This window comes from Xiphophorus maculatus, chromosome 1 (genome assembly GCF_002775205.1).
Source record: "Xiphophorus maculatus strain JP 163 A chromosome 1, X_maculatus-5.0-male, whole genome shotgun sequence".
Classification (NCBI taxonomy): Eukaryota; Metazoa; Chordata; class Actinopteri; order Cyprinodontiformes; family Poeciliidae; genus Xiphophorus; species Xiphophorus maculatus.
Window position 1 is genome coordinate 19,589,153 of NC_036443.1, and position 15,382 is coordinate 19,604,534.

Here is a 15,382-nt window from a genome sequence, read left to right on the forward strand (position 1 = left end):
CATAAATAATACATTTGTCTCCCAATGTTGGGTTATGTTTTTGCTTCTTTTATGGCTTTATTTAATTATTATTTTTTATCTGTGTACAGGAAGTAGGCAGCATCATAGGAAAGGTGAGGATTTTTCATTTACTTCTATTTGAACATTATTTGAGTTAAAATCACTCTGACAGGGTTAATACTGTTTTTAAAGTGTTTTTTCCTGCTGTATAGTCTCATGTACAAGAGAGGTTGGAAAAAAGAAGATAGAAAACATGCTTGTTCTATCATTTTTTCACATATGAAAAATAGTGAAATCAAATTGCACACATTTCCAAGCCTAAATAGGAACTCTGCATGTCAACTGAAGTGTTTGTGTAACATTTCACTGCATCCTGATTCTGTTTTTATTTTCAAAAGTATACAAATACCCTCTAATGAACAGCTCTCGCTCTGAATATCCCCATCCGAAATATAATTGCCTCCATCCAAGCCTCTCTAGACCTCCTCACCAACCCCCTTCCTCCCATAAAGCACCACAGTAATCCATCAAACAAAACCATTAGTCCATTGACCGCAAGCCTCTTGTTGAAATCGAGCTCCAAAGGCGTATTAGCGTTGGCCCCATGTGAGCTCTTTTAGCATCTGGCATGAAAGGTGTGTCGGTGGTGGGTTGCTTCATTTGCTACCCCCTGAGTTTGAGCCTTAAAAGACATCAGTGGGAGGAAGAAGAAAAAAAAAATAAGTGAATGCAGTTGATTGGAAAGAAAGATGTCACAATGGATGCGAAGTGTATGGCAGGAAACAATAAGTCGGGGGGGAAAAAAGGATGAAACAACAGAGAGGAGGAGATATGAAGAAAGATGGAGATGAGTCTGGTCTGTAAAGTGCAGCTTGTCAGAGAGAAGCACTTGATGTGGAGCAGCTGAACTGATAGCGTACGTCTCCGCCCTTCCCATCTCTGGGACGAACATCTCATCTCTTCCCCATCTGTAGACTACCAACAAATACACTGTAAATGCTAGATTTTTTTTTTCCAGGAACACAAAAACTGACAGGTTTGTTGAACTGTGAGTTGATGCCTCTGTTGATCTTCTTTTTGAACGGTATCAGATTGATGATAAGGGCGAGAATAGTTTGGGTGGACATTAGACAAAAAAAAAAAAAAAGTGAGATGGAGTAGAAGAAGCATTCAAAAAGCCTGCAGAGGGTGTGACACAAATCTGTCACATGCTGTTTTCCCTTGCAGGTGCTCAGACAGTGGCAGTTCTTTAACCAGATGTGGATTAAAGTTTATATACGTACGTGTCTTATGGAAAACAGAAAAGAGTTTTGCACAGCTGTTAACCTACTGAGACATGAAACTGAAAAAGTTCTGGAAGGAAAGCATTACTCAGACAAGCAGCCAAGAGGTTAACTTTGAGATTCACAGCTCAGAGTCTGTTAACATGATGAACACTAGTAATGCATTTCATTAATGGGACATTTATGGAATACTGGCAAGAAAAAGGTGGATTTGTTGTCATATTCTGCATTTTACAGAAGTCATTTTAGGGCCACATCTGGAAAGAGATGCTCTGGTCATATCAGATCAAAACGTAACATTTTCCCTTACATGTCAAACAGTATATCATCCTGAACAAATCTTAATTTTCACATCTCATTTTATTCTAATTTAGTCTTTTGGCAAAATTTTGCATAACTTAATCTCTTGTAATCGAGGAATATCTGTTCATGTCATTTCACAACTTAAAACAAAAAATAAATAAATAGATACACCTAGTAAGATATCTAGCTATAATGGAATGGAGTTAGGTATACCCTAAATATCTATCACATAAAATCCCAGTAAAATACATTCAAGTTTGTGATTAAAACTAAATGTGAAAAAGTTTCAGAGGATAGAGTTACTTTTATAAAGCAGTGTATTTCTGATAATGTTTATGCAGAGGGCATCATGCGCTGCAGAATGATTTTTTCTTTCTGCTGAATTTAAAGGTTTAGAGCTTGAGGTTTACTAAGGGGTTGAATATGCTGTTATGTTGATGCTGAATCATGTTCATCTTGGTTTAAAGATGCCCTTATCTTTTTCAGAAAGGAGAGACCGTGAAGCGAATACGAGAGGAGGTAAACTATCCATGACTTTAGACCTTCTAAGTGACGTTTTTTTTATATAATTCGTGTTCTGACCAACGAAGACACATTTTCTCTTTCACTTTTAATCACATTTTCATACTTAGCAAGCTGAAAAGCATTCCTAACAAATACATTCCTTGAAATTCCTTTTGGGTAATGAAAACACATTTTCAATCTAAACCTTTTCTCTCCACTCTCCCAAAGCAAAGCTCAACAAATCCCTTTCGTCTTTCCGTTTCCCAATTAAAGTAGCCTCCCTTTTTCTCTCTACTAGTCCCCCGATTTCCCTCTTTATGAATCTCAAGAGTGCAGCCAAACTAATGCCGCTTGGTTAGCTCTCAGTATTAAGAAGTAATTAGACTGACACTCATGGTGGCATATTTGATTCCTTCTCTACTGAAAAGGTTTAATGCTGTGCTTTATGAGGCAGAAGGATAAACAGAGGAACAGTGAGGCCATTGGATAATGCAGCTGTGCAGAGCTGCAGGATGAAGCAGTCAGCCATGGTAGCCTTCCAGCCATCCACTCAGGCAGTGTTGACCTTTGTTGCTTCTGTTTCTCTAAGAACATCTTCCTCTAAACCCTGTCTTGAAACTTTGAATGACCTTAAAAGCCAAAAGAAAAAAACAAAACTTTCGAAAACACAGACAAAATGTCCCAGGAGTCATAATTAATGGAGATCAGAGTTGCACTTAGTAAAATATCTTATCCACTTTCATTCTTTATCTACGTTTGAAAAGCTGTTCAAGCCTGAGCTCTACCATAAAGAAGGATCAGCTTAATTCAGCTTTTCCTGAATTTTCATGAAGGATGAAACAATCTTTAAAGTCTAAATGAGGGTTAATAAGCTGTTGCCAATCTTAAGTAGTCATTGGAGTACAATCTGGACAGGCTGGCAGTTTATCACAAGGCAACGCAGAGGCACACAGGACAAGCAGACAGGCACAAAAGAATCACTTCTGAGGGGAATTTAGAGAGACCAATTTACCTAACATGCACAGTTTTGGACTGTGGGATGAAGCTTGTGTATCTGTACCTAATTTAGAAACATTAAACAACCTCAGAAAACCTTTTCTTTTCATTAAAATAATAATACTTATTTAAAAAAAAAATAAAACAGAAACAGGTGAACTGGATTATTTTGTATGACAAGAATAAAAACTCAAAGTTGTCTTACTTGCTCTATTTTCACAGAACTGTGCAGAAGCTTACTCTATGAAAATCTGAATTATTATCTGAAATATTATTATGATGTTATTGCATCAAATTCTGAGATGTAAGATGAAGATCAAATCCATATTCTGGCTGCAACATATTATTTAACCTCTGCTATGAAATTAGTAGTCTTACTCTCAGCAAGAAAGAAAAGTAAAGATGTCTCCTTGTTTCTTTCTTTCTCAGTTGTCTTAAAGATAATGTTTGAAATGTTGAAATGGTGTCTGCTGACTGCTCCACAGAGCTGTGCGCGTGTCAACATCTCAGAGGGTTCCTGTCCGGAGAGGATCATCACCATCACCGGCTCCACGGAGAGCGTTTTCAGAGCTTTCACCATGATCACGTACAAACTGGAGGAGGTTGGTGTGACACACTCAACATCTCCACAATTTACTGCTAATTTGAGAGAGATGAAAACAGCAGATCAATCATAATTTCAACCTTCTGAGGGAGATTTATGGAACAAATTGAGATAAGAGCGGAAAACACTTGCAGTGAGATGTTAGGATGTTGCCATAGTCATAATGGAGTAATAAATAAAGCTTGTGTTTGAAGTCTGGATGAAGTTCAAAGACAAATTTAACCACATGATAACAAGATATCACCTCATGAGCTTCACCTCAAGTTCTTCCCTTAATGTGTTCTTAAAGCTACCAATCACAGTCCAGTGTAAAACATTGAAAGAAAAAAGTACTATTTCAATATTTCAAAGCATTTAATGTGCTTGCAGACGAGATTGTATTGTAAACTGTGTAGATGCTACTTTGTAGCATAAAATCTATATAAAATACACTAAAGTTTGTGATCGTCGTATGACAAAATGTAGAAAAATTTTGTACATTTTATGTATGGCTGACAGATAATGACAGATAACTTTTGACTACCGAACCCATTAAGGTGAAACATTTTGGTTTCAGCCTAAAAAATAGTAACTGCAACTAATGTATAGCTGCTGATGCGAGGCGATTGCACATATCTGATCTAGGCTTCACAATCTGTAACATCCCCTGGTGATTGTCTAGCACAACGTTAATTAATTTAGTGGAATCTCCTCTCAGCTAAGGCCTCACAGCAAAGTCTGACAAGAAAACAGATGCTCAGGCCAACACCCCACAGTAAAAATACACACTGCAGGAGCACAGTGCAGTTTTCATTAAAGATCGTTCACATTCACCTCGTTTCATCCCTGAAACTCCTGAGTTTCCATGGCAATGCACTGGCCTACCCACTGTGTGCGGTTTCCACCGTATAGTTGGGTTATTGAATGGCTGACACCTTTCATTAAAAACAAAGGGAATAATTAGATTGTTTTTGAACTGATTATTAGATTTTTTTTCTGTCTCTATCACATCAGTGCAAGTTAATTTACTTCTTAGTTTGCTGTTAATTAACAATGTTTCAGTCATATTTTTGCAAATACTAATACTCAGTGATCAGAATCAACATGTGCCAGGTCAGGAATACAACACTTTTTAGTGTAACTTCGCTCTGAAAACTAAATATTGCAGAACTAAACAAATTTACACAAAAATGTCAAAATTTGCACAAAATGAGAGAACCCTAATTAGCCTCCTTAGACAGTTTATTAACATAAAGAATGATTTGCTAATTACACTTTAAGAAATGCATGTGTGGAGACCAGCTTTACTTCAGAAGAGGCTGTGAGAACTGCTGCCTTTGCTTTAAGAGCCTTGTTTCAACATCACATTAAAAACGTATAGGAATGTTCGAGACTATTTAGATGTGGTGATTATATTTAGATCAAATCAGGAAAAGGATGCCCAGAGTCTGCGTGTTCCTCTTCTAATGAGATGAGACGTCAAGAGAGCTCGATCCGCCTCACTAAATATAGCCATGAAGCATGGAGACACAAAAGGCTCATCAAAATATCCCTTTCCACTTAAAGTTCACAGTTATCAGAATTATTGTGTGATTTATTTCATGAGTAAAATCCCCCACAGCTGCACATCCATAGCTGTTCCCCTGATGAGTTAAACTCTTTTAACAGCAAACTGACACCAATACCAACCACTGAAGAAATCCATTTTTGCTGGGATTTTGAAGGTGAGGTGGAACATTTGGTAACACTTTATTTGACGGGTTGTGAATAAGATTGTCATGACACCATCATAAACATGATATAATACCTGTCATGAAAATGTGTAAGGCTTCATGAATATTTATGAATATTTTTGGTGTCATAAAGTGTCATTTGGTAAATCATGACACTTTTAATACAAAGTTGACATTATTCAAAATGTCGTTGTTATGACAACTTGACATTAACCAAGAAATCATGATCTGACATAAATTTGTTATAAAAGTATTACTGATTAAACGTTAGCTTTAATAGCATAAAGCTACACATTTTTTAAAGTTTAATCAGTAATACTTTTATAACAAATGTATGTCAGATCATGATTTCTTGGTTAATGTCAAGTTGTCATAACAAAGACATTTTGAATAATGTCAACTTTGTATTAAAAGTATAAAAATATTAAAGTATTAAAAGTGTATTAAAAGTGTCATGATTTACTCTGACACTTTATGACAACAGTCATAAATATTCATGAAGACTTATGAATATTTAAGTCTAACTAGCTGAATAACACCTGTTCGTGACAGGTGTTATGTCATGTTTATGACGGTGTCATGATAGTCTTATTCACAACTTGTCAAATAAAGAATTACCAAACATTTACATTTCAAATGTTGAAAGGGAAAATTCTTCATTAAATAAAATATTTAACTCAAATAGTAAGTACACAGCATAACTAATAAGTTTTTGTTTTCAACTACAAATGCAACAAAAACACATATACATTAACATTCTTCCAATTCTGTACATTGTAACTTTTAAATATTAACTTTAGATGGCTATTTCATCAGATAACCTTTAACATGTTAACAACTTCCTGTCAGCAAAAAATAAATGTTTTATATTTTGTGTCGAGAACCAGGTTATAGATGTAGTTGAATTGTTCACACTGTGCAGCTTCAGAAGGTGGGACACTTTAAGTTTTATAACTTTCATTTTTACCACAACTATGCATTTTAAAGTATAAATCAAGCTTCAGATAATTAGACTGAATAAATATGCTCATATTTGTATCATAAAGAAAACTATAAAGCAATGTTTACAATGTGTTACAACCACTCCCTTTAATATGTTAGACAAAGAGCAATACAAAGTAACAAGTAATTGTGATATGGCACAAAAAAGGTCATAGTGCATTTGGATTCAGTTCCCTTTACAATGATGCCCCCAGAAAACTAAATGAAGTCATTTTGTCAGTGCATGAGAGGTTTGTTAATGAAAAAACAGCATCATGAAGACCGAGGTTAGACATGGGTAACGCTTAAAACAAGATGGGTGATAAAACTATCTCCCCTTGTTGGAACATCTCACAGAAAACTGTTCTGTTATCTGAAAATAGAAAGAAAGGCACAACTACCTCTACTAACAAGACCCACACCAAACAAGCTAAGATGACCATGATTACTCTGCAGAAGCTGCAGAAATTTCCAGCGCAGTCATGCAGACGTCTAATCTAGCCTTTATAGAAGAGTGACAAGAAAAAAGCCAGTGTTGACAGAAAGTCTCTCTCTCTCAACATAAAAACACCTAAATGTTAGAAGTTAATGATATTTCAAACTTAAATAATGACAACTAAAGGTGTTATTATCTGTTATACTGGCTCTGTATGTATTTTGCATTGGTTCCATACCTAAATATCTAAAAATTCAGTTTCAGGCTGCATTTTTAACTTTGGTACAAACATGATAAAGGCCATTATTTTAAGGTAAAGTGATGATATTATGCATCACTCTCAATTCTACCAAAATCAATGAGTGCATTTGCAAGACGCTACAAATATTAATGTTTTCATTTGCTGAATGAAAATATGAAATAATGCAGAATTTGTTGCTCGCCGAGATAACTTTTGGCTCAACTCTGGATTTTTAGAGCCCTATATGTGGTTCATCTTTTACCTTGCTGCATCACCATGACAACTTGCACAGGTTATGTTTGTAGCATGAAGGAGCAACACAAATAAAAGCATCGCCTTCCAGCAAATCAATACTGCTGGAAAATAAGAGGTAAAAAATAAATCTGTGCTTTATGAGAGACTCATTTCTGTCTACCTGAATTAAACAGTAAGGAATTTTGAGAGTTTTTTTTTTTTTTACGAATACAATATTCACATCAACTAGCTGAAAGCTACAAGATCAAACACTCCCAGACTTCACAGTTTTATATCCTGTTTGTCATTTAATAATAGACAGCCGACAGGTGTATCTTCTCCATTTTTACTCCAAATTTTAACAAGGTATTTGGCCCAGAGATTTTTTTTTTCTATCAAGCAATGAAAATTATACATTTTTGATAAAGAGATTTACTAAATTTTTACTGTAAGTTGCATGTAATTGCAGCATTCAGGTCCACTAGCAGTTGGTCTAGATGACTGAAAGCAGGAGGATAACTGCTGGTTCTAAAGAATTGCTGTCAGTTCACCAATTGAGCCCATTGATCAATAGGATTTAGAGTTGCCGGTCGGTGGTTCGCGGTCTGCTTTTTCAGCCTTTAAAATAAGCTATTAGCTGTCAGTCAGCCTGTCTCAGCACAATAAACAGGTGAACAATAATGGAAACAACAAATGATTGTCTACCCTTTGTTTCAATTAGATTTTTAACTAAGCCTCAGAACTAAATGCATAAGAAAATCAAAGTAGCAGTATGTACACATCACGATTTTAAACATACCATAAAATGCTCTGAAAACATATAAAACAGTGTTTACATATATTTTTTTAATTCAGCTCTTTCAAACTGATCCTCCTGGATTCAGTCTCAGGCTGCAGAAGTGAGCAGCACATTTTCCCCACAATCTTCTATGTGGTTACTGCTTTCTCTCTTGTATAGATTCCTGTGGTTTTATTCAACGTTTGAAATGTCATTAAAGACAACAGACAGGAGTGAAGAAGAGAAGCTAGACTCCTTCCCAGCCTCCTGGGAATGTCCCCTGTGACTGACAGTTTATGATTCAACCAGCATGGACACAACAGACTTTAGCTATAGTTTGAGGGTTGCTGCAAGAAATATATTCCTCTCACTTCTTGTTTTCGGCATTCCAATAATTATTTTTCCCTATCTTGTTTCGTCTCCCCCCGTAGGACCTGAATGCACTGGTGGCCAATGGCACCATAAGCTCCAAGCCACCAGTCACTCTTCGGTTGGTCATCCCTGCCAGCCAGTGCGGCTCACTCATTGGGAAGGGAGGCGCAAAGATAAAGGAGATCAGAGAGGTGAGAAATGAATCTATTTCAAAGAATATATGAAATATAAAAAGAGCAAATCTGCTTCTGGAAATGAGAGATGAAGGGTGTAGCGACCTTCCTTTTCATTTTTGTAGTTTCCTGGCTAAAGTCCTTCAAGCTTAGAGTCCCATCCAAATGAAGCAGTAAGCTATTAAAAAAAGTCCAGCTTTTACCCAGGTTGCCATAAAAAATAGTAAAAAGCAAATGAATGAATGCAGTTACGGGCTGTATTATAGCAGTTTTTGCCCTGTTGTCTGAGAGTTATCTACCCCAGACCACTGAGGTTCTTCCCCAACTTCAAACCCCTGACTAAGTTGGATGATCTATAAATCAATATCTTGTCCTCGTTTATAAAGCTAAATTTGGTTTTATCTCTTTGCATTTACAAACTTAAATTCAACAAGTACAACAACTTTGAGTTATTGTGTCAAAGGCTAATAGCGAGATGGGAAAAAGCATCTAAGTATTCTGCCACTTACTAGTGGAATGGACTCTAAAATCATCTACATTTGAAGATACCCACACATTAATATTAATACTTTATTGATTATTTATTGATTATTTAATTACTGTGGTATTTGTCATTGAACCCATTTTTAGTATTGATTACATTTACATTTTTAGACAATGCACATAAAATGTTTATGCCTGAGTTGTATTTGCAAATAGAATAGAATAAACTTGCTAAAAATCACAGCATTTTCTAAAACAGAAACTTGTCAGAAAAACACATAAAAGATAATGAAGTTGCACTTTTAATGTGTCTGTATTTGTATTTTCCTTTTAAACATACATAAGTTTTGTATTACTGCAAATGGGTTTGTTTTTCTAGCAACGTGTTTAGCTTTTAAATGTTGCTTTTAAGTTTTTTATTTTGTATAAATGAAGAATTCTTGAAAATTGAAAGACCATTCTGTAAATGCCAACAAAACTAATGTTTATTAACAACCTTTGCGGTTGGTCTCCTTCCAGGTAGATTAAGAAACTTATTGTTATTGAATCCAGTCGAAGCAAAGTGAAGCGTCACGGCAGCGTGATCATGAATGGCCTTATCTCCTCAATCAAATTGATCTTTGTATCCTGTAACATTTACAGAGCACAGGCGCTCAGATACAGGTGGCAGGGGATTTGCTGCCCAACTCTACTGAGCGAGGGGTTACGATATCTGGGAATCAGGACTCAGTAATCCAGTGCGTCAAGCTCATCTGCACAGTAATCCTGGAGGTAGGAGGCACACGGTTCCTCTCTTTGCTGACATTTGTGAAAGTCTTCCTGCTGCAGCAGTGGGAAGGTAACGACTGCTGTTGACATGCAGGTTAGAATTTCACCCCACAGCTTCTAGCTCCACTGCTGCAGTAGTTCACATATTTCTCGTTGGTTGCATGACCTCTTTGTTATGCAATATTCCTATGAGTGTGTTGCATTGATGCTGGCGCAGCCACAGTGAGAGTCCTTGTGTAGTGGGGGTCACACAGTTAGAAAAGAGCAACCTTCTTTAATGTTAGGACTTGTACTGAAAACAGGACATCATATGGAGGGGGGAGGTCTGGCTCTGAGGTCAAAGCTTAAAGACAGAAGTTTGCTCACAAAAAATAAAATGGCCAGCAGCACATTTTGTGCACCTCTACAGACAACATCTCTCTTGAGAAAATTGACAGGGCAGAGAAAGAGAAAAAAAAAAAAAAAAAAACAACCCCAAGCCCGGTTTTCTCAATGTGTGTTAATGGAAGTGCACAAGCGGCTTTTTGTTTTAGCGCTGCAGCTGGACCTGGCTGACTAATTACTAGTTTGAACCAGTTTTCTTCAAAGGCTTGTAACTTTCATTAGGATTCTGTACCAGCGGCATCTTGCTTTTGGCTCCCAAGATTTAAATTATGCAAAGTTATACAAAGATTTTATGACTGTTCTACATTTTCAACTCAAAGGCGCATCATCAACACTGCAGGATAAGAGGCCTTTTAAGATGCAGACTATCATATACGCTTTGTAATCTGTTTTTCTTATCAGCGTTTGAATAATTTTATCTTGAAATAACTCTGTGTCAGTGGAAGCTTAATCCAAGCAAAAGGCAAGCCCGTCCACAACCTCGGTGTGTGTCACATAATAAAATACAACTATTATCAACATATGACATTTATTCTTGTAGTTTATTGCAGATTTATTTTTGCTGATTTAATTACAAAAGTTAAACTCAGACAAAGACTCTAGTTGGGAAAGCCTGTTGGAAAATTAAATCAAGAGGGAAGCATGACGAGCTCAAAAATAAATTACATTCTGAGGTTTCAATTGCTGTAAGCCATAATCATGAACTTTCTGAATTGAGTTAATGAAATAAATACATTTCTCTTATTATATAATTTTAGATGTATTTGTACATAGTCAATGTAAAACAAAACTAAACAAAAAAAAAAGAATAAAAACAAATACAGGAAACATTGCTAATATTTTAAGGCTTGTCTTTATTTTGTTCTTTTAGAATGATTATTTTTATCAATCAATGATTTAATGAGGTTCATGTTTAGAGTATAACTTTATGTTCCCTTTGGTAAAGGTTTCAGCCTCTGGTTATTTGTTTTCTCTCCTCAGTCTCCACCTAAAGGTGCCACCATCCCCTACCGACCGAGTCCCTCACCAGCTGCTCTCCTTATTGCAGGGAACCAGGTAAGAAATTGAAATATTAAAACTGGTTTTAGGATGGCTTCAGACTGTAGTTTTGCAAAACGTGTGAGCTGCATAATTCCTGAATAGAGGAAATAATGCAGAAAGAAATAAAATTATCAGTAAAATAAATTTGACATTTAAATGACTACTTCTGTTGCATTTTATATTAAGAGGTTATGAGTCATAGCTCAAATAAATTATAAGGAGATTTGTTTCTTCTTATGAGGTTAATTAAATTAACGTATTTTAATTTAATGAAAATTTGTTGACTTTCTTGTTATCAAAGTATTTCACCAAAATGAAAAATTCCTCATCGTGACAGAAAAAATTACCATAAATAAATAGAAAATTACCAGTAAGTTATTAGTTGACTTTTCAAGTTGTCCACCAACACACCAACAAATGTCTGCTACAAAAAAAAAACTACAGAGGACAAGGAACTAAAATAATTGCCACCATAAATCAGCTTAAGTGTTTTCATCTATGAGGCATAAGTTATTTCTATTTTAAGCTCCATTTGCAGTTATGTGCTCTACGCTTTTAAGAAAGAAAGAAAGAAAGAAAGAAAGAAAGAAAGAAAGAAAGAAAGAAAGAAAGAAAGAAAGAAAGAAAGAAAGAAAGAAAGAAAGAAAGAAGGAGAGAGAGAAAGAAACAAACAAACAAAGGAAGAAAGAAAGAAATACTTTAAAAGACTAACTTTTAAAAGTTATGGCATTTTTTTGTCTTTCTTTGGATTTGTTTATTGTTTAGCAAATTATCTGCTTATTACTGTGGAAATCCATGATAACTACTTGGAAATAAAAATCTGCATTTCAACATTATTTTTCATATTTAATTATATCAGAAAAAAAAACACAAATACAATAAATCTCATGGTGGATTGTTGTGATGTATCAAGGTACGGTCAGGGTTGTTTGTGGCAGTAAAACATAGCAAACACGAAAAGCATTTCTAATACTGAGGGTCTGGACCTTTGACTATTGAGAAACAATAACTTGCTGGAGGTGTGGACTCTGAAGAAGTTTTAAATTGTTCCTAGCCGCTAACATTTGACTGTGACATACAGTATGTAATGTGCCAGCTTGATGCTATGAAGCTTACTGGAAATTGCGTGTGCTGCAAACAACCATCCCCCACTGCGAAGAGAGAAGTGCTGAGTTGAACGAAGCGGTCGTTAATGTTAATGTGATATTTGGAAGTGTGGCCAACATAGACTGAACGGCTTTGTTCAATTCGCCTGCTGTCATGGCAAACTGCAATCCTAAAACAACTCAGAAGATCATCATTGTTCACAGCTCCTCCTTCTGGTTGAGGATTTGACCAATTGAAATTCAAGCAGATAAATTGAATTCAATGGGTGAAATCCCAGATGTAGCACTGAAGGGAGATAAGAATCGAGTGGAATTGTGTAGGAAGGCAATGACCAGGCTGAGTTTTTCCTAAAATTCCTACAGAATCCTTGGAGGTGGCACTTGCATGGTCCATTTTTTTCTTTTTCATCTGTTTTTTTGCTACCCCTGCTGTAAAGACAAGAATCCTATTGAAGGTCACTGGTGGGGGCCTGAGTGGATTTTGCATGTGTAAAATGACTGGAGCTCTAAAGATGCTGTTGTTTGAGAAGGGGCAGATACCCTCAGACCACCTTCCCCCCGCTCCCTCCCCGTGGAGCGAATCACAAGATTAGCAAGTGAGGCTGGAGGCCTGCCGGCTCCTCTGGCTGTAGCAGCAGCCAGATATTCTGCATAGCTGTCAGCAGTTCTGACACTGTTTGTGCTGCTTCAGACTCGAGTCAATTTACAGAATGGCTCTGTGTTTTTGATATTCCTCATAATAGGCAATAAAATTAAACCCGGGGCATGGGGCCGGTCACCGAGAGGAGGCTTTAATGAAAGCTGTGCCGTGATAAGGATGCATAAATCTCTGAGGGAAATGAAATAGGGTGGGAAAGGGTCTATGGAATGAGTCATAGCCCATAAGCCTGTTACGTGTGTAAAAGTGTCAGAAATGCAGGCTTGAGAGGCTATCGCGGACCAAATTTGATCTGTGGCAACAGCTAAAAATAAACTAAACATTTTAGGCTTCTATTTATTATTCTCACATCATATGTCGTTCTCAAACTTGTGGCTAGTATGCACAGGTTTACTTCCACCCACTTGCACTCCAAGCTAAAATATTTGCAGTGTTGCAGGCATGACAATATGGTAACCTACACATTGGAGTGCAAAAGTATTTATTCCCCTGAACTTCTTCACTTTTTGTGAAATTAGATCCAGAAAGCTTAATGTGCTATAATGGGATTTAATGTTATAGACCAAAACAAAGTGGCACACAACTGTGAAGTGGAAGAAAAATAAATGTGCAGAGAGTTTGTGTTTTTAGTCCCTTTCACCCTGATACCCCAATAGGATCAAAGGCCTTCAGAGTCCAAAATTAAATCTCAGTGAATTACAGCTGCTTTACATAATATTAGAGAACAAACAGCATAATGAAGACCAAGAAACATAGCAGGCAGATCAGGGGAAATCTTTGGAGCAGACTAAAACTGGGTCAGTTTGTTGAACATTACAAGCTTTACATTCTTCACTGAACACTATTTAATCCATCATCAGAAAATATTAAATGTACGACACAACTGCAAACTTAACAGGGGAAACTGTCTTCCACCTAAACAGAAAAAGGAGATTAACCCAGAGAAGCAGCCAAAACAACCATGTTAACTGCAGAGGAGCTTCAGAAATTCACAGCACGGGTGGAAGAAAACTGACAGAACAACCATCAGCCATGCACTCAACTATTCTGGCCTTAATGGAAGAGCAGCAAGAAGAAAAAAAAACTATGTCAAGACCTGTTTGCATTTTGCAAAAAAAACAATATTCCAGCAACATAGAACATTAAAAAAATTAGCAAAATTCAACTTGTGTGAATACTTTAGCATGGAGTTGAAATCTCTTTTTGCCTCCCTCATTTGTTTCTGTGTCTTTTTAGGTTTTCGACGCCTCAGAATTCGCCCCCCACCCTCTCTATTCAGTCACCCAGGGTGGTCTGGACCTCCAACAGGTAAGTGGACTGATCCCTGATGTGCAGTCTGTGTAAAATGTAACATTCTCCTTAAAATCTCTTGAATAAACCCGTCGCTGTGGGAGCCAGCTTGTTTCAAGCACTAGTCTTTAAACTCCCCTGTAGAGCGGAGGAATGAGTGTTAGCTCTGTGAGGATCTGAGTGATGATAGAGAGCACGGCTTGTGCTGTAGGTGCACAGAAACACAGTCCAACATGCGGTATGAGGCATTAAAACCAACAGCTGAGCGTAAAGCTGCAGCTATTGTTCTTGCCTTTCATAGGAGCTATAAGCAGTGCTGAAACCTGATGCCATTGCGCACCACCACCGCAGATCCACCATGTCTTTTTTTGTCCCGCCAAGCTGTGCACCACAAACATTTCGGCTTTAGGAATATTCGTCCCATGACAGCAGAGGAAGGTGCTGTTATATTATCAGCATGGAAAGGGCAGCTTCTAGCTGAGGATAGTAAGATCTAAACGTTCAACACATTAAGTGGGTTTGTAAATTCTAACAATATTTCATAAATTTACACTGTTTCTGATCTTCTGGAGTTAGACGCAGCTCTGATGCATTGATACAGTTCAAGGATGAGCTCTCCTCTCCCATTTATGACCATATAGGATGGACTGGTAATAGATTCCAGACTGCTGGCGTCAGACAAAATTGAGTTAAGCTAAGTGCTGTCTGGTAGGGCCATAACTGTAATGAGGGAGGGCTATAAAGACACCCCCTTAATTATTCAGATGGACAGATACATCCATAGATCCATGTTTTACTTTTCAGCTGTTGGGTGGTCTCTTGAGTTTTGAGGCTTCAGCTATTGTTTTCCGCAGTTCACCTTTTATTCAGAAATTTCTACCTAAATGTATCATTTTGCTTTCTCAGCAATAAAATCTGTCTGTAATCACTTGTCAATGATCAAGTGCAACTTTAATGCTTCTGTAGCAATGTAGCCCTTAGAAGCAGAGTTCATTAAGTAGATCCTGAGACATTATCACCATATAACCACAGACA

At 36.9% G+C, this 15,382-nt stretch overlaps 1 protein-coding gene across 1 annotated transcript in view; it reads left to right on the forward strand.

The window, feature by feature from the left end:
- Positions 1 to 15,382, forward strand: part of LOC102235564 (poly(rC)-binding protein 4-like) — a 42,578-nt gene that overhangs the window by 17,098 nt on the left and 10,098 nt on the right. Inside the window, exons 3-9 of the mRNA XM_005801675.2 lie at positions 90 to 113; positions 2,073 to 2,105; positions 3,572 to 3,688; positions 8,504 to 8,635; positions 9,743 to 9,871; positions 11,234 to 11,308; positions 14,294 to 14,365. Coding sequence (XP_005801732.2) covers positions 90 to 113; positions 2,073 to 2,105; positions 3,572 to 3,688; positions 8,504 to 8,635; positions 9,743 to 9,871; positions 11,234 to 11,308; positions 14,294 to 14,365 — 582 coding nt within the window. The remainder of the gene's footprint in view (positions 1 to 89; positions 114 to 2,072; positions 2,106 to 3,571; positions 3,689 to 8,503; positions 8,636 to 9,742; positions 9,872 to 11,233; positions 11,309 to 14,293; positions 14,366 to 15,382) is intronic.